Source organism: Psittacula echo (genome assembly GCF_963264785.1).
Source record: "Psittacula echo genome assembly, chromosome: 27".
In the NCBI taxonomy this organism is placed as follows: domain Eukaryota; kingdom Metazoa; phylum Chordata; class Aves; order Psittaciformes; family Psittacidae; genus Psittacula; species Psittacula echo.
In genome coordinates, this window is record NC_137762.1 from 1,786,330 (window position 1) to 1,811,908 (window position 25,579).

The following is a 25,579-nucleotide window of genomic DNA, read 5'->3' on the forward strand; positions in this document are numbered from 1 at the left end:
GGGGGTCTCCCGACCTCCCTCACCACCAAAAGGTGACCTTCAAACTCCTGCAGGTGCCCCAGGATCACATCAAATGGGCCCCAGAGGAGGGATGGATGATGCTGGGTGAACCTAAGCAGGGTTCAAGCTAAGGCAAAGAGCAGGGTCTGGGGTGCTCCATCCCTTGGGAGCATGTGAAGAGCAGGAGGAATCACCCTGAAGCACAAAGCAAGAGACCGGGGGGGCTTCTTGCCCTGAACGTCTTCAAGGAAGAGCTGAACCAGGAGCAGAAGAAAACGCCACCTTCACCCTCTCCTATCGCCATGGGTCTGGGGGGAACCTGCATCACCAAACCGGCTGGAAAGAACACCTTACACCCAAAACCACCCCCAAAGGCAAAACCTGCCCTCTACACCTACAGCCTGCAGAAGGAACCTCACAGAGACATGATGAAGAAGGAGGGGATGAGGCAGGGCAAGAACCCAGCAGCCATTCGGCTCTTTGGAGCTGTTGGAAGCGCTCAGAGCCCATCAGCTCCTTGGGATCAGCACAGGCATGATCCAGGAGAGGAGAACACAGTGGAGAGCCTGGAAAGAGGCACCCAAATGTGTCCATCCCACTGACAAAGCAACAGCCACCAACGACATTCAGCTCCTGAGGTTTGGGTCTGGCTCAGCGTCAGCTTTTGCGACCACAAGAAGGATAAACCTCACCCCGTGTGCTCCAAAGTGGCATTTATGGCTTGGGAAGTCCATTCATCACACCGGGATGGGATCAGATGGTTCCATCCAGTTGCTGGCTGGGGGAGAGACGCGTTAGCAAAGGGTCATGCTGGGGTTTTGATTGCTTTCCTCACTGTAGGGATGCTGTTGGCAAGACCCAAACCCTGCTCTGGGACCTGCTTCCACAGCAGTGGTTCAGGTATCAGATGCTTTGGGGGTAAAACACCCCCAAAAAGGACACTGAAAGCTGGAACCCTGTCGATGAAATGAAGGAAACCATTAAGGTTTGGTCAGACACTTGTTCCCTGCCCAGGTTTGGAGCTTTACAATGGTGTTTTCATGGATTTGGGTGTTTTCCAAGGCACTAAGCAGGGGAGCACAGAGGGACAAGGGAGCACGGATGGCATCGGGAGCACGGGGGACAGGGAGACGAGGAGAAGAACCACTCTCTGTGTCCCCGTTCATCACCAGCAGTGTCTGAGATCTCTGCTCTCCCACCACAGAAAACCGGGTCACTTTTAGTCCCTAAAGGCAACATTAAGGGCCGGGAAGCTGCTGCATTCAATGCCAGCGCTGCCGTGTGTGGCCCTGTCCCCATCTGCTGCCTCTTCAATGTTCCCCCTTTCTAACCCCACCATCCCCTCAGCTCTGCCTCATCCAACCGACCCCAACACCATGAAGCAACCAAGGCACCAGCGGCAGGATGAGCCCAAAGCCTAATTCCTGCTTCTTCCCTTCCTTCCATCAACCTCATCCCTGGCCAGATGGGGTTTTTCCTGCAGAGCCGAACGCTTGCGGAGCCTAGGAGGAGCTGGTGAGCTGCTGTCGGACCCAGCCCGGAGCACTGCACACCAAGAACAGGGATTCAAGGAAGCAAATATGTTTAGAACACATTTTTGTCATTCCTGCTATTTCCAGGGAAATAAAGGCGCTTGTTCCAACCTCCCTCCCCCCCCCCGCCTTGAAGCAAACTGGGCAGATCTCAAGACCAACGCGGGTTATAGATGGGGTTTTCTCCTGTTGCCTGTCACAGCTCCACAACCCGCACCCAGCAGCACCTCCAAGAGAGGAGGCAGAACCAGGCTGGATCTTCCATGTCCTGCAAAACCCTCTGGCTTTAGCTCCTGCCCATCCTAAACAGCTCCTGATCCCTGGCCTGGCTGAAACCTCTTTCTGCCCAGGTGCTCAGACATCCTGAAACCCCCACTGCAGCACCCCAACAACGCTGGGATAGGAAGAGCTGCAATAGCTGGGTACAGACTCTGCAGAAGCAGCTTTCCAGAAACAAGTGGAGGATCTGAACCGGGAATGAGAACTGCCAAGGCCAGAAGTGACCCCGATTCCGCACAAGACAACTTTGGAAGCAAGAGGAGCCAAAGGAGCGTGACAGCAGCACCAAGCAACCGAACCCAGACCCGCCGTGGCCAGCACTGCCAAGGTGAGGAGAACCTGAAGAAGAGGGAAGAAGGGGTAGGAAGCCAGATCCCATCGATTAGAAACACCAACGGCTGAGCTGCCCCCATCCCCAACGGGATGTGGTTTCTTGCTCAGACCATGCTTTGGGTTTTGCTGTCCCTGGGAACCTTCCAAGTGTGGAGAAGCCAAACGCAATCACTTTGACCACCAACTTGGCTCAAAAGTGGCGAGTGCAACCTGAGGTGGGCGAGAGCTCAGGTGAGAAGGGACCTCGCGAGGAGGAGAGGAAGACCAAGGACTGCTGCAGCTCCACGGACTTTGGTAAGGTTCCTTCCACGAGCCTGAGCGCATGGAGCACCCCTTCCCGCTTCCAAATCCCTGATTCCAGTCGCTTGCCGCCTCGGGAAGCGCACACAGAGACACACACCCCCCAAAACCGACCCTATTCCAAGCGTCTTTCAACATCCAGGGTGGGTTTTTAACCCACTCCATGAAACTGGAAGCTCTGCTCTTCCTTTGCTCTGGCTAGGAAGCAACGGATGCTCCACCAAGAGCGGAAGAGAATCGTGAAGAAGAGGTAAAAGCCCAGGCAAAAAGAAACACTACATTGTGCTCCCTCCCTTGGAACAGGCAACTAATTCATGAGTTAAGGCCACCATTGTTAAGGTCATAGAGTTTACGTGTAGAGGAGATGATCCTTGGAAATGGAGGGATTTCTTTGTAGTGGAGTTGGGAGCAGATGATGAATTCTGGGACTCGAGTTATTCCTGCCTGCTGGGACAGCTCATCCTTGCATGTACCTCCCAGAGCATCTTTGCACCGGTCCCAGCAGGCATAGAGCAGCACCAATTCCTGCAGGGAAGACTGAGAGCAGCCCCTCTGCTGCTAAACCAGCCGGTACCTTTACTCCAGCAACCACAGCATCCCAGTACGAGAGCATCCACGAACGTCTGCAGCTCCTGGTGCGGCACAAGCGACCGGGAACACGTGTGTGTGTCCCCAGCCCCATGTCCCCCCCTCTCCCAATCACTGGGCACAAACTGATTTATGGCAATTCCATTCCCAACATGTCCAAAAACCTGTTGCTGGCACGTTGGGAGTGAGTATGCGAGGAAACAAACCTCGATCCCTTTAACCTCGGAGCTCAGGGAGGCTTCTTGTGCGAAGGTGCAATGTTTCAGGTAGCGAGAGCAGAGGGGGGAGCAGATGCCTGGAAGCAGCATGCTGTTAAAAATAAAATACATTGACAGCACGACTAAATGTCACAGCCTCCCAAGAGCTGTTTTCCTTTGCTGGGAGTGAGGAGGAGGAGGGAGAAAGGGGGGGACCTGGAAGAGTGAAAGCGCCAAGGGGATGCACTGAGCATGGAGGTTTAGTGTTAATGTAACTGATACCTGAAAGCGAACCTTTCAAGGTGCTTTTCCAAGTGAGCTCTGCGTGTTCGGGTCACTCTGCGAGCTGACAGGTTGTCAACCCCAAGAGGTGTGGCTGTCCCGTGGGGACAGGCGGTGGCCGGGCAGGGTCTGTACAGGCTATGCATTGTGAGAAGCGCCAAGGCTGCCCTCAACTCACTTGAAAAGACTCAAAGAAGAAAAGAAATACAAATCCTCATCATTCCCCGACTCGTCAGGGCCACGGGTACATCAGTCTCTGCGGCTGCGAGTGGTGGGGAGCTCCGGGTCACACGCCCAGGCTGGGACATCATCTGCCAGCAGACTGGGACTGTGGGGCCATGATGACGTGTGACGGTACCGGCATGCTCAGTTCTGTCCTTTGGCTCGCCATCTGCGTGAGCACCGAGGTGGCAACTGCTTCTGCTGCCGAGCGCACGCTGAGCCCGTTGGGAGAGGCCGTCACGGAGCTGTGCTGGATAACGGGAGCAGGGGAGCCCGTGGGCTCCGAGCTCTCCTTTGGGCTTTCTGCTTGGCCAGAGAAGGAGAAAGGGATGGAAGGAAAAGAGAAGAAAATAAGGTTACAGTGACGTTGTGCGTGCTGCTACCGGGTGGTAGCAGCAAGGCGGTGGGATGGGAGATTGCTTCTGCTCCAAAGTGTGTGCAGAAATTAGTCAGGGATTTACTCAACACTCACCTTTCACTGAATCATAGAACCATGGAATGCTTTGGGTTGGAAAGGACCTTAAAGCTCACCCAGTTCCAACCCCCTGTCACAGGCAGGGACACCTTCCACTAGAGCAGCTTGCTCCAAGCCCCATCTAAACCTGGCCTTGAAATTCCCAGGCAAAGCAGCCTGGAGCAGAGAGGCTGATCCCTGCAGGAATCCCAGCTCCTCCCACCAAGCCGGGCCCCTCCTTAAGCAGCTGTTTGGCAAAAGCAAGTGAGGACTGGAAATAAAACTGATTAGAGTTGGGACATAATGACCCAGCGGGTCCTGCTGGCCCCATCCCTCAGTGAACCACCGACAAATCGTCCTGAATTGAGGCCAGGAAGGCATAAAGCTGCACACCGAGGACAAGCAGACCCTGCCTAACCTTTAGTGTAATAAATCTGTTTCCTCATTAGAAGAAATGAACTTTCCTACATGTTGTTTCCTGGCATGGTACTTGGTTCAAGGCCATTTAGCCCAGAGACTCAATAGCTCCTTCAGAGGCTTTGCCATCTGTTGGTGAGCACACGGGTAAACGTGCACTGAAACCCTTCGGTAAGGCAGGGCTTTTTCTGGCCATTTTTAATAGAAATTACCTGGTTTGCTCTTTATTGTCCTCTAGAACATTAAAATCAATTAGAGCCCATCACAAACTGTTTCCTTGCTCCATTTCTTTTCCTAACCTGAAGCAGTTGAAGGGATGGAGGCAGAGACCTTCTCCTGCGCTCTATTCCGAGCGATGTGCATCGGTTTGCCAACACTTTGGATTCCCTCCCACAAACAGCCCCTTGTGCCCCTGTGCAGAGCTTCTAACACAGAGGATAATTTGTGACCTATCAAATGCCAAGGCGAGAGCAATCAGACCTCTCTCTTTAGGGGTATACGCTCATTATCCACACATGTCAGGAAGAAATTCCCTCCTGTGCACTTGGCTAGATGAATTACGGGTAAGATGCGGTCACCTTCCCTTAAAAGAGCAAAATAATGGCATGAGGTGGGATACTTCTTCCACGTCAAGATGGCAAATCCCATGACACGAGGGGAAAGAAAGTCAAAGAAGAGGTTTACAACCTTATTGTGAACTGGGAAATGTTCTTTAGGGCTCAGATTTCTACTGGGTGCTTGAATCAGGCATGAAATGGGTTGGGTTGGAAGGGACCTTAAAGCTCATCCAGCTTCAACCCCCTGCCATGGGCAGGGACACCTTCCATTAGAGCAGGTTGCTCCAAGCCCCATCCAACCTGGCCTTGAACACTTCCAGAACACTGGACTCCTTTCCCAAGTGGGTTTTACCTGGTGGAACCTTGGCTCGGCCTTCACCAGCCAAGCAGAGATCTGAAAACTGACTCAGTGATGAGAGAAGGTCGAGCAGAGCAATAGAAGAGTCTGGCATCCCAAAAAAGCAGATTTACAAGGTATTACAAATAAAACAACCCAACTGTACATGAGGCAGCTGTAATTCCATCGAGGGAATCTGGCATTTTTGTTTAAGGACCTGTTTAGTCACAAATCTCACTAATAAAAAAGGCAGCCGGGGATGGGGGGGGAGTGAGGGGGTGAATTTCCTTTTTATTATTCAGATGTGTGATGGATTCCTATTATTGGAGTAGACAGACTGTGAGGAATAATAATAGGAACTGTAAACTTGGGAAGTTAACAGGAAAAATCATGTTGCCTCTCTGCATTATACACCTGCCTGCAAGGGCTGGGGGACAGCGAGCAGCTTCACGACCACATTACTCAAGCTCTGAGTCACTGTAATGAGGGAAAATAAACTGGCTGTGCCCTGTACAACACGTATTTGTGCCTCACTGCACAGGAGAGTGCTTCAGAGAGCCAGGAGATGGGAATCGGGAGGCAATCAGGAAGGACAGGGCCGGCTTTCCAGGCTTTTGTTGTCTCCTCCTTCCTTTTCCTATCTCCATCCATCCCATCCCTGCATTAATCCAGGCAACGCTAGGGGACCCCAGCATCCTCCCAAAGCCTTTCTGCAAATACCACAGTGTGGGATTGTTATTGCGGAGATGACATAAGAATCCAGACATAACGCTTAGCTCCCGGGTTGATTATAATGAAATAGGCAGCAATATAAAAAATGAAAGAAAGAAAAGAAGATAAAAAGAGGCTTCTTACTCCCAAACCTCAGCCAATTTGATGGGAATTGCAGAGAATGAGATCTAGAGCCCCATGATGTCATTTATAGAGTCTGGCCCTTTCTGACTCTGGCTTTGCTTTCAGAGCAGCAATAGTTTTTCACTTCAAAGAGGATATCAAGGGCTTGGCAGGCTGCCTGGCAGTGGGTGGAGAGACGCTGGCCTACACTCCAGGGAGAAGCAGTCTTACAGCGCCTAAAAGGGCTACAAGAAGCCTGGAGAGGGGCTTTGGACAAGGGCCTGTAGGGACAGGACAAGGGGAATGGCTTTAACCTGCCAGAAGGAAGATCGAGATGAGCTCTTAGGCACAAGTTCTTCCCTGGGAGGGTGCTGAGGCGCTGGCACAGGGTGCCCAGAGAAGCTGTGGCTGCCCCATCCCTGGCAGTGTTCAAGGCCAGGTTGGACACAGGGGCTTGGAGCACCCTGCTCCAGTGGAAGGTGGCCCTGCCCGTGGCAGGGGGTTGGAACTGGGTGAGCTTTAAGGTCCCTTCCAACCCAAACCATGCTGTGATTCTATCTAGGATATTTGTCAAGTATCCAACACTAGAGAGATGGGAAGGAGATGAGCTACCTCCTTCCTATGGTGCTTTCACACCACTGTGGCCCTTTCTGCCTGGCTTCAAGATCTTATAAACCAGGTTAACCTGGTGGAAATTTGAAGCTCCAGCATTGGGTGGATCCTCCTTAATACTGAGGCTTTAAAGGCCATAACAGCAGAAAACGCAGGACCAAGGTCTATCCTGTCCTGCCACCAGCAGCAGCTGGAAGGTGATGGAGCAGAGACTAAGACGAAAACTCCCCTCCTTTGTGTCCTACACGTTTCATCTGTTTAGACTTACTTAAAAGGCAGTAAGGACCAGCAAAAGCCACCACTCACCGAGATAGCCCTGTGTCTTCTTCTGTAGTGCAGTGACAGGGCAGTCCTTGTGAGCCAGCAGGAGCTGTTTGAGTTGAGCAACTTCGTTCCTCAGTAGTGTAACTTCATTCTGGGATGGAAAAACAAACACACACGTGTGCATCACTCATGCTCTTGGCAATAGCCTCTAGCAGGACATTGATGAATGTGCCTCACCAACTTACAATGTGTTGTCTAATCTCAGATGTCTCCAGCCCAGGAACACTAAACAGTGGTTTTGGGGTTGGGGAATTTAGTGTGTAAGACATGAACAAACATTTCCCTCCAGCAGCCCCTTGCTATGTTCATCACCTAATCCTGGACATACATTTGCCTGATTCCTCTTGCAAATGCTGTTGGCTCTGATGGAAAACTAAACAGAGTGAGAAGCTGAGTGTAAAACCAGCTCAGGCCATGCCAAGCCCTGGGGAACATCAGAGCTCCTCCAAGTTCTCGGTACCTCCGTAGGCTTCGTCTGTAAAGCAGATCTACTGCCCTGAAGACTTTGTGCAAGTGTGTTATTCCTCTGCTGAGATGTTTGGAGAACCAGCTGGAATGAAGTCAATTGTATTTCAAAACTGCCTGAGGAAACAATATCTATAATTATCTTGGGAAGAGAATGAAAATGCCATGATCAGTGCTATTGAAAATCCCAGCACATGAGTCACAAGCCAGCAGTGAAAGAAAAAGCTCAGAATGGACCTGAGCTCAGTCTTTGCAGACCCTTCAATGCTTGGCATTAACAAGGGGGCTGATAGCAATGGAAGTGAAGTCTCTATGTTACATGTGCTACACTTCTGTTAGGAACACCAGGATGCTGCTGGAGAACCAGGAAAACCCCGTTGTCCAGGAAAAAGCAGCAGTGGGGCTGCAGAGCCTTCCCTGCTCTTCCTGGTGCCAGGTCCTCTGTGCAGGGAAGCGAACCAGGGCTGCTTTTGCTGACCCTGTGCCAGCAAAGAGCTCTCCCTTACGCAGGGGAGCTGCTTCCTGGGGCCTCCATGCCCTGCTCCTGAGAGGCTGGTGCTGCTCGTTGAGCTGCTGCCTTAATGGGCAGAGCCCATTTGAGGAGACAGGGAGAGAAACTAGAGCACTGGAGAGTTCTTCCTCCATGGCCCGCTCGAGGCAGAGCATCAGGATGGAAAGCAGGGAGTGAGATTTGTTGAAGGTGTTGGGTGAGGAGAAGCTCCCCATGACCTGGCCTCAGTGTGTGCTTGAGCTCAGACTCCCTCTGTGTGCTGGGCTGCACCCCCAGAGTGTCAGCAGCAGCTCAGGGAGGGGATCCTGCACCTCTGCTGTGCTCTGGGGAGAACCCCCTGCACTCCTGCACTCAGAATGCTGAAGAGGGACCTGCATCAGGGACTGTAGCAATAGGACAAGGGGTGATGGGCTCAAACTGAAACAGGGGAAGTTCAGGTTAGATATAAAGCACAAGTTGTTCCCCGTGAGGGTGGTGAGGCACTGGAATGGGTTGAATGGAGAAGGTTTGGATGCCCCATCCCTGGCAGTGTTCAAGGCCAGGTTGGATGGGGCTTGGAGCAACCTGCTCTAGTGGAAGGTGTCCCTGCCCGTGGAAGGGGGCTGGAGCTGGATGAGCTTAAGGTGCCTTCCAACCCTAATCATCCCATGATCCTATGAAATCTAGAGGCAGCACTCCTGCTCCAGACAGCAGCACGTTGTCTCTGCAGCACGGGGAAGCTGCTCCCTCCGGAGTGACGGTCCTAACGCTGGCAAGGGGCTGTGCTCAGCCTCAGTTACATACTCACGCTAAGCTGGATGTTCTGGGTTGTGAGCTCCTCAGCTTTCTTCTCCAGGGAAGACACCCAGAGCTTGCGCTTCTGACGGCAGCGGGAGGCTGCTGCCCGGTTCCGCTCCAGGAACCGCTGCCGGCGCTCATCGGGGTCTTCATCCACCGTGCGCCTTCGTCGCCCGCCGGTGCTGGGGGTGGGCTGGGCTGGGGAAACCTGGTGGGGAAAGAGACACTGAAGTTCTGCTGTGGACAGGCAGGCACACAGCAGCACAACCAGGTTTGGCAGAGGAAACTGGCGTTAAAAGAGACTTGGTTTTGCAGAGCAGCCAGAGCTGCTCAGTGCAGGGATGGAGCGAGGGCAGACAGGGGAGGTGGGGATAAAGTTCACTTCTGGGTCCTCACTACAAGAGAGACATTGAGGTGCTGGAGCGGGGCCAGAGAAGGGCAATTGGGCTGGTGCAGGGCCTGGAGCCCAAGTGGGATGGGGAACGGCTGAGGGACCTGGGGGGTTCAGTCTGCAGAAAAGAAGGCTCAGGGGGGACCTGATCGCTCCCTACAAGTGCCTGACAGGAGGATGGAGCCAGGAGGGGGCTGCTCTCTGCTCCCAAGGGATGGGACAAGAGGAACCGGGCTCAAGCTGCACCAGGGCAGGTTTAGATGGAGCTGAGGAACAATTCCTGCCCCAAAGGGCGCTCAGGCATTGGAACAGGCTGCCCAGGGCAGGGCTGCAGTCACCGTCCCTGCAAGTGCTCACACACTGTGGAGATGAGGCCCTCAGTGCCATGGGTTAGTGGTGGCCTTGGCAGTGCTGGGGTAAGGGTTGGACTGAATGAGCTTAAAGGTCTTTTCCAACCTGGTTGGTTTTATGATTCTAAAGAGCCTTTTCCAGGTGTTTCTGGCAGCCCTTCCTCAGTGGAGTCTGCAAACTTCCTAAATGAACTCTCTGGGATCCTGAAGCCAGTGAATGTGTGAAAGTCAGGGAATTAGTTAAATCCCAAACTCCTCCAGTCAGCTAACTGCACATAACCAACAGCAGGAGTTTCCTCCCCTCCATGCCCAGGAGCTAACGTGGTAAATGACCACACCGAGGAAACCACCTTCCTTTTGAGTTCACTTAAAGAGAGCTTAAAAAGCACTTTGGAGACTCCCACATGGGCAGGGATCAGGGATCGGCTGACAGAGGGTGACATCCAGCTGCAGGGCTGGGAGCACTCAGTCCCACTCTGACGCACGCAACCACGCACGGGTCCAAGCGCCATCTCCACTTGGGTTCAGTAACTCATTCACAGAGCACAAACAAATTCCAGCTTGGGAGCGGATAATCTGCTTTCAGAATGAAGCTGGGTTCAATTTACCCTGGATACCTCCAGCTAAAGAAGCTCTCAGAGGCAACTGGTACAAGTAAAGCCACATATTTCCTGCTTTGATTTGGGGAGGACAAAGGGAAAAGGCAGGGAGGGCAAAGGCACAACCTTGCCGGTGCGTCTGCGAGGGCTCTGTAATTACACCACCACAATCAGGGAGTGCAGTTCCACTCGGGTACTCGCTGTCAGGCAGCATATGGATATTAAACTTTTGGAAGCCTATCTAACTGACGGAGCAGGTGGCGATCCTGATGGAAAGCTGGCATTTGGTGTGCTGGCAGGAGCTACTGGAGCTGATTGCCTAAGAGGGGAGCATTTAACCCCAGTAATTGAGCAGAGAGAAGAGAGCGAAAATACTCTTTCCAAACTCCAGACCTTGTCAAGCAAATGAACGTGTTGCTGAAGTTTGCTGCCTGGTGGTGTTGGAGAGCATTAGCAGCATTGAAAAACAAGGGGTTTTAACCCATTCTGCAAAACAGGAAGCTACAAGGTTTTCCTCTGCCTTCCCCAAGGCCCAGGAACACCCCAGCACTTCCAGCCCTGCAGCAGCAGACCTGTGGCTGAGCTGGGGAAGGGGCGTCAGGGTGCTGGACAAGGATCTGACTCTGCTCCGGACGTGCGGTCACCATCGTGCTGGCTGAGCCCACCACCAGGTTGCTGCCGTTCAGTGAGGAAGACGCAGTCAAGCTGGCCTTCAGCCTCTGTTAAAGGAGGTAAAAGGACATCAGTGGACCTGTTCTCCATGCTGTGAAGGCTTTAACCAGCTCCTCTGTCACCCAAGGAGCCAGGCTGCTGGGGACTGGGCTCTTCAGAGACTGCGGCTGATTCAAATCCAACCGAAAGCCATCACCATCTGGCCTTCCCAAAGGCAGCTTTCAGCTTAGGCCCAAGCAGACAGGTGTCCACATCCCAAAATTACTACTGCAACTGGCACCAGTCCACTCCCAGCTGGCAGGATCTGCAGACAGACCATGGACTGAACAGGCTGCAGAGCCCAAATGTCCTTCATCACCCACAGAGGGGTCCTTCTGGGATGGAGAAGGACCTATACATGACTGAGACCATGTCTTGCAAGCAGACAGAGCAGCCACATACAGGCCAGTGGGGCAGGATAGCTCCTTCATGCCTCAGCATTTAGGGTGTCTCACCCCACTTGTAGCTCTGAGCTGCCCCTGGATCCTGCAGACACCAAAACAGGGTGCAGTGGGAGCAGTGACAATGGTGAGCAGCTCTAAGAGGTGGGTTTGCAAACAGCTCCACCCCATCCAGGCCAAAAAATCAGGGGGTGGGTCACAGAATCAGAGAATCATTGAATGGTTTGGGTTGGAAGGCAGCTTGAAGGTCATCCAGTTCCAACTCCCTGCCATGGGCAGGGACACCTTCCATTAGAACAGGTTGCTCCAAGCGCCATCCAACCTGGCCTGGGTTTGCTCCCCCCTCTTCTTACACCTTGTTTGAGTCATGAAGAATCAAGAGAGGAAAACTCTTTTATAAACTTTTAAAGGGATTTACATGAAAGCCATTCCCACGATCCTTGGATTACAGCACAGCATCTCTTCTCTTGGCTCTGCCTTCCTCAAGCCCACCTCCAACCCATCTGTTATCTTGGAACTAGAACTAAACAGCCGCGTTTCGGATGGGGCTGACGTTTGCCTTGACAACAACGTGCCTCCTCTGCCTGCCAGAGCCGCAGTGCTGATGAGCCTGATATTCCTGGTGGCATTTCCAACACCTGCTCCTGGTATGGGAAGATGTTCTGATGGCTCGGCAGGATTTCGGAGAAGCCACTGAAGACTTAGGGACACCGCCATGGACGTGACGCCCTCGCCAGCATGGATTCAACACTTACCATTTTGGCTTCAGAGTGCACTGGAAGTCCTGATGGGGAAATGGACCCGCTGCTGTTGATGGGCGGCCCAGGAATCCCGGGAATGTTTGGCACCATGGACATCGGCCGAGCCAGCTATTGGGGAGGAAGCAACACAAAGGGTTTGGAAGCTGAGGTGGTTTCATGCCGCGCTCCGCAAAGCAGCTCTGTAATAATTCCCCAACTGAGCACATTTATAAAGCCTGACACATGCTCAGCCTTTAACTGCTGCCATCAATTCCTGCTGCTGTCACTGAAGGCCAGCAGCCACTCCTTTGGTGGCCATGGTGCCTGTTTCAGAATCACCCAGCCATACCAACCTCTGAGGACAGGAGGAGGGCAGCTCTAAACCCTCCTTTCCTTCCCTTCCTTTCCCTGCCCTCCCAGAGGGCTTTTCCCCACCAGCACAGGAGAGCAAACGCAGTGGGAGGGTATTAGATCCCCTCTAGATCTCCGCACAGCTCTACTGCAAAGCTGCCACAACACCAAGGGTAAGGCAGAGCATCCCTACACACAGCTTTCTCCCTCCACAAAGAGGAGAAAAAAACAGAGTTTGCACTTGCTTTTATAAGCCACTCAGGTGTGCTGTTGTAAAGCACTACACATAGGGACAGAACAAGGGGAATGGCTTTAACCTGCCACAGGGGAGACTGAGATGAGCTCTTAGGCAGAAGCTCTTCCCTGTGAGGGTGCTGAGGCGCTGGCACAGGGTGCCCAGAGAAGCTGTGGCTGCCCCATCCCTGGCAGTGTTCAAGGCCAGGTTGGACACAGGGGCTTGGAGCAAGCTGCTCCAGTGGAAGGTGGCCCTGCCCATTGCAAGGGGTGGAACTGTATGTTCTTAAGATCCTTTCCAACCCAACCACTCCACAACTCTGTGATACTACAAAACACAAGGTGTGTTTCAAACAAACAGGAAGGTTTGAAGATGTTTCCATGCCCACAAGCTGAGCTGAGCTGCCAGTGCATCTGCCTGCTTTGACGTCAACATTCCTGTTACCTGAGGCAGGAGATTTTGGCTGTTACATGCCCAGCAGGACAGGAAGGATCCACATGGGCTGCCTGGTCAGGAGCTGAAGCACTCAGAAGATGGACAAGGCACCCACCCACCAGGCAAATCTGCTCCTGAGCTCTGCAGCATGGAAAATTCTCTGTATGGAAAAGCACACCCTGCAAGGCTGATATTCCAACAGCTCTTTAGCCCACTGGCAAAGCTAGGGTGGCTTTCCTGGCCTGCAAAACCAACATGTTCTCTGCAAGCTCCAATGCTTTCAATTGAGGTACGCTGTTCCAAATGGAAGCAGCTAATCAGGGATCCTACCGTTCCCAGCTTTGGATCAATGGCATGAGCCATCTGTCCAGGCAAAGCTTTGTTTTATTCCAGACTTATTGCCCTCTAGTGTGATGGACGTGTTATTACTGCCTTGCCAGAGCTGCCCCCCTCCTCCTCCTCTTCTAAGTCTTATCTTGCACAGAGGGGGAGATATATTTTAACGCTGACAAAATGGGAAGTGTCTGCATCTATTTGGCAGGAGCAAAGCGCTGTCCCCTCCTCTGCCATGCAGGGCTGTGCTGGAAGCTTCTCTCACCGATATAACAGAAGGCATCTGCACGGGAGGGCCTGGGAGCACGGGCATGGTCTGTCCGTTTGCAAGCTGCACGACAAGGGGAAGGGAACCTGTGGGAGACCTGCAGAAACAACAGTTTGAGTTCACATGAAGGGTTTCAAGTTTATGCTGTCCCGGCAGCCCCACGAGCTCAAGGGCACAAGCACAAGTTAATTCTGATTAGCGGATTTGGGCTCCTTTTCCCATTGCCCTTCCCCAGGGTGATCCCGGCTGCTGCTCCTCACTCGGGGCTGGCAGTGATGTGGATGGCCCTGGGATATGATGTGCCCCTGGGTGTACTCGGGCTGGGTAAAATAGGGTGGCTGAGGCACAATGTCCACCTGAACAGACAGAAAAGCACAGCCAAGAGCTGCTGCAGCTCCCCCTTGGAGAGATGAGAAGTGTCCTCATGGGCTGAGCTTTGCACCAGCCAAAGGGCTGCTCCTGCCTACCAGTAACTTCTGGTCCTGTGAGCCACGTCTGCTGAGCACCCACGAGAGGGTTTGCAAGGGCTTCATCTCCTATGGCCGAGAGAGCCGGGCTGGGTGAGCCTGGACAAGAGAAGGCTCCTTAAAGGGAGACCTTAGAGCAGCATTAAGGGGCTACAGGAAACCTGGAGAGGGGCTTTGGACAAGGGCCTGTAGGGACAGGACAAGGGGAATGGCTTTAACCTGCCACAGGGGAGACTGAGATGAGCTTTGAGGCAGAAGCTCTTCCCTGTGAGGGTGCTGAGGCGCTGGCACAGGGTGCCCAGAGAAGCTGTGGCTGCCCCATCCCTGGCAGTGTTCAAGGCCAGGTTGGACACAGGGGCTTGGAACAAGCTGCTCTAGTGGAAGGTGCCCCTGCAAGTGGCAGGGGTTGGAAAAGCTTTAAGATCCCTTCCAACCCAATCCATGATTCTTTGATTTAGTTTCCATTAACAGCCACTTCTGAATCTGATTCCAGTGAAAACCTCCCAAACACAGAGTGGATGGAGAGCTGGTCTGTGTCTGCACAGACAAAGGCTCTGGGAGACAGGAACGGCCCCACTCCCTGGGGGAGGAGAAGATCCCACTGGAGCCTAATTGTGACAGATTACAATTCCCTAGAATTCCTCCTTTGCAGATCGTTCTGCAGTGAAATGCAATGCTCCTGCCTGTGGCAACAGGCACGCACTCCCTGCCTCCACTTCAGAGCATCACAAACCTCACTGTGCTCCTGCTCGGACCCTCCCGACTCAGCCTTTCTAGGAGAACAGAGGAAAAGCTGGAGCTTATGTGCTCCAGACGACAGGGAGAGGAAGGAAACCACCCCTCTGCCAGCAAGGGCTGATGTCCTGCTCCTCCTCCGTTCCTAGCAGCGCAGCAGGGAACCGAATGGAGGCAGAGATGAGCCGGGAAGAGCAGAGCAGAGCTGCTGGGAGCAGGACTTTGGGGGAAGGATAAAAAGGAGATGGAGGAGGTTGGGCTGACTCCTCAGAGGAAGCTGTGCTGGCATGGAGTAACGGCAGGGTGGGGAGCAGCAGGAGCTGTGGGTCAGAGGAAGGGGGGAGTTCATGGTGCCAATAACTCAGGCTGGAATTTTTAAGGCTGCCTTGGGAACGCGAGCGCTCACCTCTCATTCATTTCTATTGGGCATCCCAAATCCTCCAGGCTGCTTTTGAAAATCCCAGCCTAACAAGGCAAGTTACAGGGAGGTCACAGCCTCCCCTCCATCTCTGTCACACTGACAGCCCTGCCACGTCTGCACCAGCCCCAACGAAGGGACACTCAAAGCTGCAACCCCATCCCTGAGGAGGGATCGACCCCTGTGGGCTATAAAGGGAATATAAAATCATATTCAAGTCCAGCTTATTCCAGTTCTGCTTTCTTCATGCCTCTAAGCACAAGGGGACTCCAAACAGCCTCAGGAGTGGGTGCCTGGGCTGGGTTACAGAAGGACTCTAATGCCCTTTGGAACACCTCCGGACAATCACTTAACCCCTTAATGCCTCAAGACAGGATTTAAAACTTTCCATCAGGAAATCGGGATTGATGGTGCCAGAGGGTCAAAGCACAAAAACCACACACACAAATATGAACTGACAGCCAGAACAAATGGCCTGGTTAATGTAAGGAGCCAGCCTCAAACAAGGGTAATTAGAGAGAGGCCAGGACCACAGCAAAAAAGATGCATCCTGACACCAAAGAACAGAAGTGGAGCTAAATATATGTCTCCTGAGGGCTCCCTGTAATGTGTTTCCTGCATCCTTTAGGCTCCTTCCTTTTATGTGCAGGGCTGGAGCTACCCACCAGTGTGACAGGGCTCGTAACCGCTGCAGCGACTGCTCTGGAGCCTTGGCTCCAGATTGTTCAAGGAGCAACAAGGAGCAGGTCATTAGATGTGCCGAAACAAACAGCTCCCGAGGCAGGAGCTGACCATGGAGGAGGCCAGCAGGTTGCAGGAGAGGTTACACTTCAGAGGCAACAGCTGCCTGAGAAATTCCCATAGCCATTCCAGAGGCAGGCAATTTCCTACCGCCGCTCCCGCTGCCGCCATCAGTCTCCAAAAGCAACTTGGGAGTCCCCAGCCAAGCCCTGCTCTGAGCATAGACAACAAGTGGCATGTCAGCATGTTGGGGGACTGGGTTTAATTCCTCCCCATGGTGAGTTTTGCCTCGTTTCGTTACCCTGAGACAATTAGTTCCTGCTTCCTGCACTTCCACCCCATTCCGCTTCTGCAGACAAGTGCTGCAGCGAGGCCCTTATGCCCAAGCAGCCGCAGCGGGAACCACAGCCCCTCGGTTGTTCTGATCATCAAGGAACTGATTGAGGTACCTAATTACTGCCCAGGCAGCCTGACGGGACAGGAGGAACCTCAGTGCATGTGTCCTTCCCCTGCACTTACCCGAGCTGTCTGTTGGAAGGGGGAGCCTGGGTGATGACAGAGGTTGGGGAAGGCAGCGTAGGGTGGAGCGGGTCGTAAGCCAAGTGGAGCGGCAGCGAGCCGGGCCGCACGATGGTTGGAGTAGGTGTAGAAACGATGACAGGCTTGGAGGGGATCTCCTGAAGAGGAACAACAGGCAGTAGACAAGCTGTGAGTTATCAGCTTAGTGATGACCTGGTTTTCTCTTCCTTCTGATGGCTTAAGACCAGTTTAGTGCAAATGGAAGGCACCTTTGCTACAGAAACTGAGGCACGAGGGGAGAAACTTACCCAAAGCCACAGCGATTTGATGGCAGAGCAGGGAGTGGGACATGGAAATTGAGATCCTGCTGTCTGCAGCAGCCTCTGGGAAATAATCCCCCTCCTTGATTACTGCTCCAGCCCCAGCTAGCATCTCTAGGGTAGGAAGTTGTTCAGAGGGAGAATGTCACCTGGATAACGTGACACCTTAGAGCAGCTCCGGTGCCTAAAGGGGCTACAGGAAACCTGGAGAGGGGCTTTGGACAAGGGCCTGTAGGGACAGGACAAGGGGAATGGCTTTAACCTGCCAGAGTTAAAGGAGCCAGGCTTGGAGCAAGCTGCTCTAGTGGAAGGGGCCCCTACCCATGGCGGGGGGTTGGAACTGGGTGAGCTTGAAGATCCTTCCAACTCGAACCATTCCATGATTCTATGACTAATCTGCTCTGAATCACCAGCCCTCCAGGACACAGGGAGCTGGTCTTGGTCTCATAGAAGATGCATCAGTTTATCAGTTTTTTGTCACTCGTGTCCTGCCACAAAAGCATTTCCAGGGTGAACACAAGACCTTCTGCAGTAGCCAAATCCATGTGGAGACTTCAGGGCAGCAAATGTGTATTTCAGCAAACGAACTTTACTCTTTCTTTCTAAAACAAGCGGAACCTCACAAGCCCAAATCCAACCTTGACACCCACGTGGAGAAAAAGCTTCTTCTCATCCAGAGGAGAGGCTAACATCTCCATGGGGTATGGTGGAGGAGACCTACCTTCTCCTTGTTCTGTGGTGACTGTGGGTTAGAAGCAGGGCTGTCTGGTGGGGATGAGTCCACCTCTACTGGCTCCTCCTCCTTTATCTTGATGTCCGGGGTGGAGGGCAGAGACATGTCCAGGGCTCCAGCACTCTACAAGGAAAGCAGCCACAGACTGAAAGGACAATTGGCTCACATTGTTTGTGAAGCATTGGGCTGCTCCCAGAGGAATTGCTACAGCTCTGCCAAGGGATTATTATTTATCTGGACTGAAGAGCATCTGGGAGCCCGAGGCGGCCGCGCCAGCCGCATCCAAACAGCGACAGAGGCCTGGAGAAGACAGTCTCTGCCCCAGATGGCACCATTCTGTGGCTCCTCAGTAACACACCACACACAATTCTTTCCATAGTTTCGATTTTGGTTGCTTTTTTCCCCTCCTCAAAGGGCTCTGCTCAGGAGAACAGGTAACAAAGCCAAATGCCTGCGAGTTCCAGAAGGCACTTTCATTCACAGCAGAGCTGTAAAGCATTGTATAAATCAGCCTGAATTATTTTATGACCCGATTATCAAAAGCAAACAAAGAGCCATGCAAGTTATTAAATATCTATGAGCGCCCCATTAAAATAAAACCCAACCATATGCCTGAACCTGGCAACTTGCCACCCCCCCCCCCCAGATTCCAGCAGTGCCATGTGCCCCATTTTAACCAGTTCATGACTTGCTGGGCACAGGAAAAGGGCAATAAGTGACAATAAGGTGAAGGGATAACTAAAGGGAACAGCCGCCTCTCCCTTCCTCAGAGCTGGAGGAAGAGGAGACCAGGGAGAAGATGGAGCACCAGAGGAGCATGCACCGGAGCGAGACTCTGCAGGATGCTGCATTTAATTGGGTTCCAACAGACCTCACAAATCACCAGGTCGGTCCCTCCTTCCATCCGGGCCAGGAGAAACTCTTCCTAAATCATCCCTGACAGCTGTTTGTCCAACCTGGTCTCCCTCCCTCCACAATCAATCCCAGCGCCTTCCTTCACTCGCCCCGACCGCTGACAGCTCGTCCGAGCATCCAACCTAAACCTCCTCCTTTGCTGCATTTTAAGTCCTCTCCAGGGAGGGAAAATTGCAGCAAAGAGGGTAAATCCTGGCATCTGTGGACGTTCCTGATGCTCGGAGTGGGGTGCACTGATTTATGCAGGGGCTTTGCTTGCGGTAGGTGCAGTAACCATTTACCTGCCCTCTTAAGTGGAGACCTTGCACTGGGAATCGCAAAGGAGAAGGGATTAACATGCAGGAAAGTTTCAAACCACTTAAAGTGCCTCTAGGGAAGCTCCTGCTGTGTCTATGTTTTTAATTAACATGCTGGTGTCGAGACCACCCTTGGAACGGGAGGACAAAACACAAACAGCAGCAGCAACAAGGGCTCCATGCGGCCAAATGGTTGAAAGCATCTCAGAAATGCAGCAGGCAGCTCTGGCCAGGTTTGCTGAGTGACAAGCCATCTGGGCTGGGGAGACCTCGCCTCTGCAGAGATTTTCTAGGAGGGAAAATGCCTTCCCTCATGCCTGAAACCACCCCAAGCTTCACAACACCCCCTTTGCCTGGCTGCAGGCAGAAATATTTAGACTGCAGGCATCCTAAAGCGAAACCCAGGGAACACTGAACAGCTCAAGGGTCTTAGCTGCAGCTATTAGGTAGCACAGCTTAGGAGATGGGTGGTCTGACTTAGCAACCAACTGGCTAGACTGTGGGCTGCTCAACCATTTCGATGGGAAACCACAAGCGCAAAGCCACCTTCTCCCCTGCACAGAGCCGAGAACAAAAGGCAGGGAAGCCGGAGCCGCGCAGCGCCGAGGAGGCCCTTGCAGCATACCAATGAGAGAGATCAATTTCTGCTTTAAAGAGCCCTGTTATTAGGAGCGAGGCTGAAAGACAGTTTTCAGGTTTAATTCTGAATTCCTCCGTTGCCCATCGGAGGGAAGATTTACGCGGCTTCTGCTCCTGCAGTTTATTTCCGAGCAGCGCCGCTGACTGCGAGCGTATGGACGCCCATAGATCAATTTAGTAAATGTATGTGCCAGCCTAAGAGCCCACCACGCATCTGCTGCTCCTCAGCTCCTGCGAAAGGGAGGGGGAAATGGCCTTAATGAGCTGCTATCCGATGAGATCCCGGTGTCCTTCAGCCCCCCGTGCTCCCCAGGTTGGCAGGGGTAGCATGAATCGATAGCACCTTGCGTAGGAAGGAGCTCTTTGTTAGGAACAGCCTCTCCTCCATGGAGCCCCTTGCTCTGTTTGCATGTTCTGTTTGCATCCCTTCACATGCTAAAGGCACGCAGCTGAGCTGATCACTGGTGATTGCACTTTAAAGGCATCAGCCTTCAGGATCTCCATCCCAAAGGAAGCTCTGAGTGAATTTTTGCTGCTCAGCAGAGTCCTGGCTCTTTTCCTGCGTCTCCTTCTCAAGGTGCAAGGTATGCTGGGCACTGCCTTGGGTTTGGGGGGTGCTTTGAGGGGTTTTTTGTTGACGTGAAAGACCAAAGGGGTAATAAACCATCAAAATCCCTTCACACCAGGCCTCGGATCGCAGGATAACCAGCCCAAGTCGCCTGAGTTCAAATAATAAAGTCCCATATTAAATCCCAGATGACACTAAGTTACCTTCCAACACCCTCTGTTACACCTCCAACACTTCAACACCTTCCGATGCCTTTCACCAGCGCAGCACTGTCCCCCCTCCAGCCCTCATGACATGCACCTAGCTCTGTTCTATGACAACACTGGCCTTTGCCTCTTGCCTTTTTCTCATCATCCTCTGCAGCTTTCTTGAACTCATGCTCAAAGGAGCTGGCCAGTTCATTGAAGAGTCCCACTTCTTCACAGTTCTTCAAGAACCGAGTCGGAGTCGGAGTCTGATCTGTTTGGGGTTGAACACCAAGCATGAGTCAGAGAGAGGGGAGAAAATACCTCCTGAACCACCTTAATCCCCTCTGGGGACCCCCAGAAAATGGGGTGTTGTGGAAGCCTGAGTGCTTTTCTGCTAAGGTGTGTGTCTTAAGTGACAATTTGGAAAGGGGGAACTCATTTCTTATTGATTTTGTTTCTCTGGTATTAAATAACCAAGGCAGCGAGAGGCAGGCAGTGATTCCTGCAGAATTCCCAGCCTGTGGCTCGTGTCCTGTCCCTCCCATCCTGGGGTTTCACCTGTCCTCAGCTGAATTGCTGCTGCGAGGAAGGAAATCAGTGAGGTTTCATCTCCCTGAAACAGCAGATCTTACAAATAGAGAGTGATGAGACGGGAACCAGCTGACCAGAGCAGCTCCAGTGTGTGGAATAGAGCCGGGCAGAGCCGCTTCCCTCCCCGTGCTGTCTCCACGCATTAATCCCATCCTCGGACAGACGGCTCCGTGGGAGTGCTGATCGTTACCACCCTGTCCAAAGCCATCCCTCTGGGGCCCGTTTTCCACCAGATTAACACGTTGAGTCATGATCTCTCTGGCCATCACCCAGGCTATAAAGCAGGAAGCAATGGCCCCGCTCCCGGCGAGCCTCGTGCTGCATGACGTTAGGTCAGCAGTCCAGGTACTAGTGGGAATCCGGCCCGAGCACACTGCACCGAAAGAATCCATCTGGCAGCAGAAGCACATGGATTCTGAAGCACAAAGGGGATCCCTGGGATAGTTTAGCCTGACCTCCTGCATAAAACATCAGCTGCTTGGCACGGATGCTCCCTGGGTGAGCCGCGGTAGCAGTGCGCGAGCTGAAGGGGCTATGGGAAACATCCCATTCCCTTTCCAGCCAGGGGTGGGGAGTCTTCGGGAAGCAACTCCAGTGATTCCTTCCCCTCCCTGTCCCAGGACTACACGTTTTTGCCAGCCTGTTCAAACCCTACCTTTTGGCTTTGTCGATAAAGCAAAGGTCTCCTCCGAGCACACTTTGCTTCCCCCCCACATCTCTCTTCATTAAACCAAGAAACTTTGTCAGCTCAAGATCTCGGCAGGAGGTTGTTTTTCCAGTGCTTTAACAGCTCCCTGGGCTCTTTCCGGACCATTCCCTGTTTAGCAATGTCCTTCCAAGCCGTGCACATGGGCCTGGAGCCCAAATCTCTACCAGCTTTAACCAGCAGAGAGAGACCAATTCCTTAGGACTCGCTTTAGGTTCAGCACGGCGAGAGCTGCACGTTGAATCCTCCTGCACATTAACACACAGGCGGCTGCCCTGGGCTCGGCACAAAGCAAGAGCGAGGGAGAGAACAAGAAAAGCCAGAGACAAAATGGTGGCTTAATAAAACCAAACCAGAAAGGACATTAGGAATGTAGGGCAATAACAGCCTGGATCTCACTGCTCAAAGCCAGCGTGCTTTATAGCCCTCACAACCCCCCGGCTGCTCCGGCTGCGTCAAGATCTCAGACAGGGAAAGGCAGCGTTAAATAGGCTGGTCCTGCACTGCCCACAGCTAAACAAGTTGGGGGGGTTTATGTTCTTTGTGGTTTACCCCTGAGCAACCCATTGAGCATCGGCTCAGAGGAGCTGGGAAAGGGGCTGGACCGTGTTCCTTGTGCTAAAACTGAAGCCTTGCATCCCACCCATGGTTTTACCTGGTGGAGCTTCGGCACAGGAGGAATCTACAGCGCCGGGAGAATCATAGACTCACTGCATGGTTTAATCTACAGCTCTGGGGGCTGCAAAGAGAAGGTTTCGAGCAAGCTGCTCTAGTGGAAGGTGTCCCTGCCCCTGGCAGGGGGTTGGAGATGGATGAGCTTTAAGGTCTCTTCTAACTCAACCCATTCTATCATTTTAATGCTGTCCCCCTGTTGGAGCAGGTGGGATTTTGGCTGGAGATGGGACCATCCCCTGTTCCTGCTCCCCCATCACCACCCGCCCAACCTACACCCTGCACTGAGCAAGCAAAAGCTGTGAACCCTGTTTAGAAAGGGGGGGGAACTGAAGCTAAAAGCACCTTTAGGAATGTGAGGGTTCTTTCAGCCCCTGCCCCAAATTCTTCACCATCGACTCCCATGAGCCTGATCCCATTTGTAATCAAATCTCCCTCCGGGAGCCTGTTCTGCCTCTCCAGGGGGAAGCGTTGTGCCCCTCCAGCAAAGGCTGCAGCAGCTCTCCTATTATCCTACCTGCAGCTACAATGCATGGGAAGGCTTTAAGGAACCAACTGAATTGCTGTTTCCTGCTTCAACACCAAAGTGGGGCTGGAGATAGGGAAAGGATGCCAGGCTCTTCCAGCTCCATTTCCCCTTCTGAACTCTGAAGGCTTCACAAAGCATTTCCTCCTCTCTTCTTGTTCTCAGCAACGGCCTTTTCAGCCAGTGGTAACACAAACCTTTTAAGCAGCCTGACTGAACAGGGACTGACAAAGCAGGCGGGTATCTGTAACCAGCAATGATCTGCTGCCAGACAGCGATATACAGGGGGGATGCTTTTGTTCTCCCAATCTTATAAAGGCTGCGTTGACCCCGTGCCTCAGGAGCTCCTCGTTTGGGCTCTGCAAAGGCACAAACTGGTGCCCTCAATGGTGCTTTAATTTATTAACTGCTAGCCTAAAAGCTCACAAAAATTGACACCTGGGCTGAGGAGAGGAAGCTGAGTTTGTCAGCTTGTGCTCCTCGTCCTCAAAGCACACACAGGAACGTGAAAGCCCTTTTGGCCATAAATCTTCCAGTCTTAATAAAAAGGGTGAGAGCTAAAAAAAAAAGAGGAGGAGGAGGGAAAAAAAAAAGAGCCCAAACCCCACAAAACCTGATACTGCCATAAAAAAGGGAAAAAAATAGCAACTTGGAAGCCTCTGGCTTTCCTTTCCTCCTGATTAAATGCAGATCACAAGAGGGTTTTATGGGAGGTAGAGCCGTTTTGCAGTGCATCTGGTCCCTGGTATTAATCTTGCAGTCATGCTGTATTAATGTGCCCCATTTCCCGCGCTGGCCTGGCTCAGAGCGCCGCATACCTGCGATGATGACTGAGTCGGTTCGAGCGGGGCCGAATTTCAATGTCATCTCATGCTTGTGTTTATGAACAGCCAGGTGGTCTTCGTTTGTAAACCTCTGCAATGAAAGCATTGAGAGAGCGGTGAATAAATGCATTGGGGTTTTACGGGTACATCCTGCAGGAGGATGGGGAAAGGGGAGGAAGAGAAAGTCGCCCGGAGAGCAACGGTAACGCAATCACTGCCGAGTGTTAAAGCCAAACCAGAGCGGGACATGTTGTGTGGGAAGCGGGGTGTGGAAGGAAAATGCCATTCCATGGGGCTTCTGGGGAATGAGGGGCAAAAACTGTTGTTAATAATAATAATGATGATGATAATACATTTTGCTAAGCATTGCAACCGATGGCGGAGATGTAAACCCGCCCCGCTCATGCAGTGAGATGTTCCCCTTTATTGCTGCCTAAAGGAGGGATGAATTAGGGTCTATTAGGGAATGGCTTGGGGATGGTATGTGGCAAAGCTGGCACCTGCCCGCTCATCCAGGCTGTGGCTTTATGGAGCAGGATGGAGCGAGATGCCCGGCGTGCAGCTTGCCGATGGCGCAGCCGAAGCACGGCCACCGTGGAACACGGAGAGGGGGGATGCAGCATAGAGACTCCATCTGAAATTCCACCTGAATTGCAGGATAAAAACCCACCCGTGACAGCTTTAGGGATGTGCTGGGTGAGGGAGCCGAGCGCATGGGGCTGAAACCCAGACAAAAGGCCAGCATCACCCGCTGTGGGGCTGCTTTGAACGGCTGCACCAGCCCCAAGCATCGGGATCAAGGAAAGGACAGGGGAAGGGGTGAGGCAGGGATGGGGTTAAAGCAAATCATCATAAAGACCCGAGGATGGATTGCGCCTCTCCTAATAGACTGCGACAAACCGGGAGCTGAGGGCACAGCTCGGGCCGTACCGCAGGATTTTTATGCATCCCGGAGCCGCGCGGCATCGGGCTCGTTTCTAGAAAGAGCTGCTGCTGCTGCAGTGAAGCATTCCTGCCCTTTTCCCCCTTCCTTTTGTCTCTCAGATGATCTTTAAGTTCCCTTCCAACCCTCACAATTGTGTGAGCCTCTTTAAAGCATCCAACAAACAACCCCAACCCAAAGCCACCTGTGTCGGTGAATCAGCTTGAGCATCACACCCCGGGTGCGCTCGCTCTCACTGATGCTTATTTACAACTCAGATTTATTTGCCTTTATTAAGCAAATCCCTGTTTTCCAGGCTTGGAAGCTGCCACGGTGCCTTCCTGGGAGCTGTGTGACATAGGGGGGATGTTAGTGGAGGGAAGGAACAGCAATGCCGAGACAACGGGCGCATCCGTACACATCCATCCATCTTCCCTTCGGTGCTATGAGGGTGTTATCAAAGCGTCCTTCAAACATGCTCTAGGAGAAGGTGATTTTGGTGCCGACTCGTCACCGGGGCTCAAGTTAACACAAATTCAGAGCTGCTGGGTCCTAATGGTGTGGCAGGGAGAAAAGCAAAGAGGTTTTGGCTGTGGAATTCCGGGTGGGCACGCTGCAGCTATCCCGCTGCTGCTCCCGGATCTGGTCCGTAACTAAAGCTTAACTACAATTTATTAATGGCTTTGTTAAAGACACACGTGCCCTGCGTTTCTTTATTCCCTGCAGCTTCCCAAACCCCTCAGCTCTGCTCCAAACACAGCCTCCATTCCAACCAGCGCTACAAACCCTGCCGATGCCAAAGCATCCCCAAACAAAGGAGAAGCGAGCGAAGCACCGCCGTCCTTTTCCCAACGGGAAAAGACCAAATCTGTAGCATCGTTTTGCATCAGTCTTGGGGCAAAGGAGAAGGGGGGACACGGGGGGGGGGGGGCACTGACACGTGGTCATGTTTCTGGCCCCAAAA

General features: G+C 52.8%; 1 protein-coding gene across 7 annotated transcripts in view; it reads right to left on the bottom strand.

Moving 5' to 3' along the window:
- Positions 1-1,573: 1,573 nt before the first annotated feature.
- ATF7 (activating transcription factor 7) overlaps positions 1,574-25,579 on the bottom strand; it is a 63,602-nt gene continuing 39,596 nt past the window's right edge. For all 7 annotated transcript variants that reach the window (XM_080635455.1, XM_080635459.1, XM_080635458.1 and 4 more), the window contains 10 exons: positions 23,688-23,784; positions 20,527-20,645; positions 17,757-17,891; positions 16,716-16,873; positions 13,833-13,932; positions 12,229-12,342; positions 10,934-11,080; positions 9,032-9,229; positions 7,251-7,359; positions 1,574-4,036 (listed from right to left, as the gene is read on the bottom strand). In XM_080635455.1, coding sequence (XP_080491581.1) covers positions 3,819-4,036; positions 7,251-7,359; positions 9,032-9,229; positions 10,934-11,080; positions 12,229-12,342; positions 13,833-13,932; positions 16,716-16,873; positions 17,757-17,891; positions 20,527-20,645; positions 23,688-23,784 — 1,395 coding nt within the window. In that variant the 3' untranslated portion in view covers positions 1,574-3,818. The remainder of the gene's footprint in view (positions 4,037-7,250; positions 7,360-9,031; positions 9,230-10,933; positions 11,081-12,228; positions 12,343-13,832; positions 13,933-16,715; positions 16,874-17,756; positions 17,892-20,526; positions 20,646-23,687; positions 23,785-25,579) is intronic.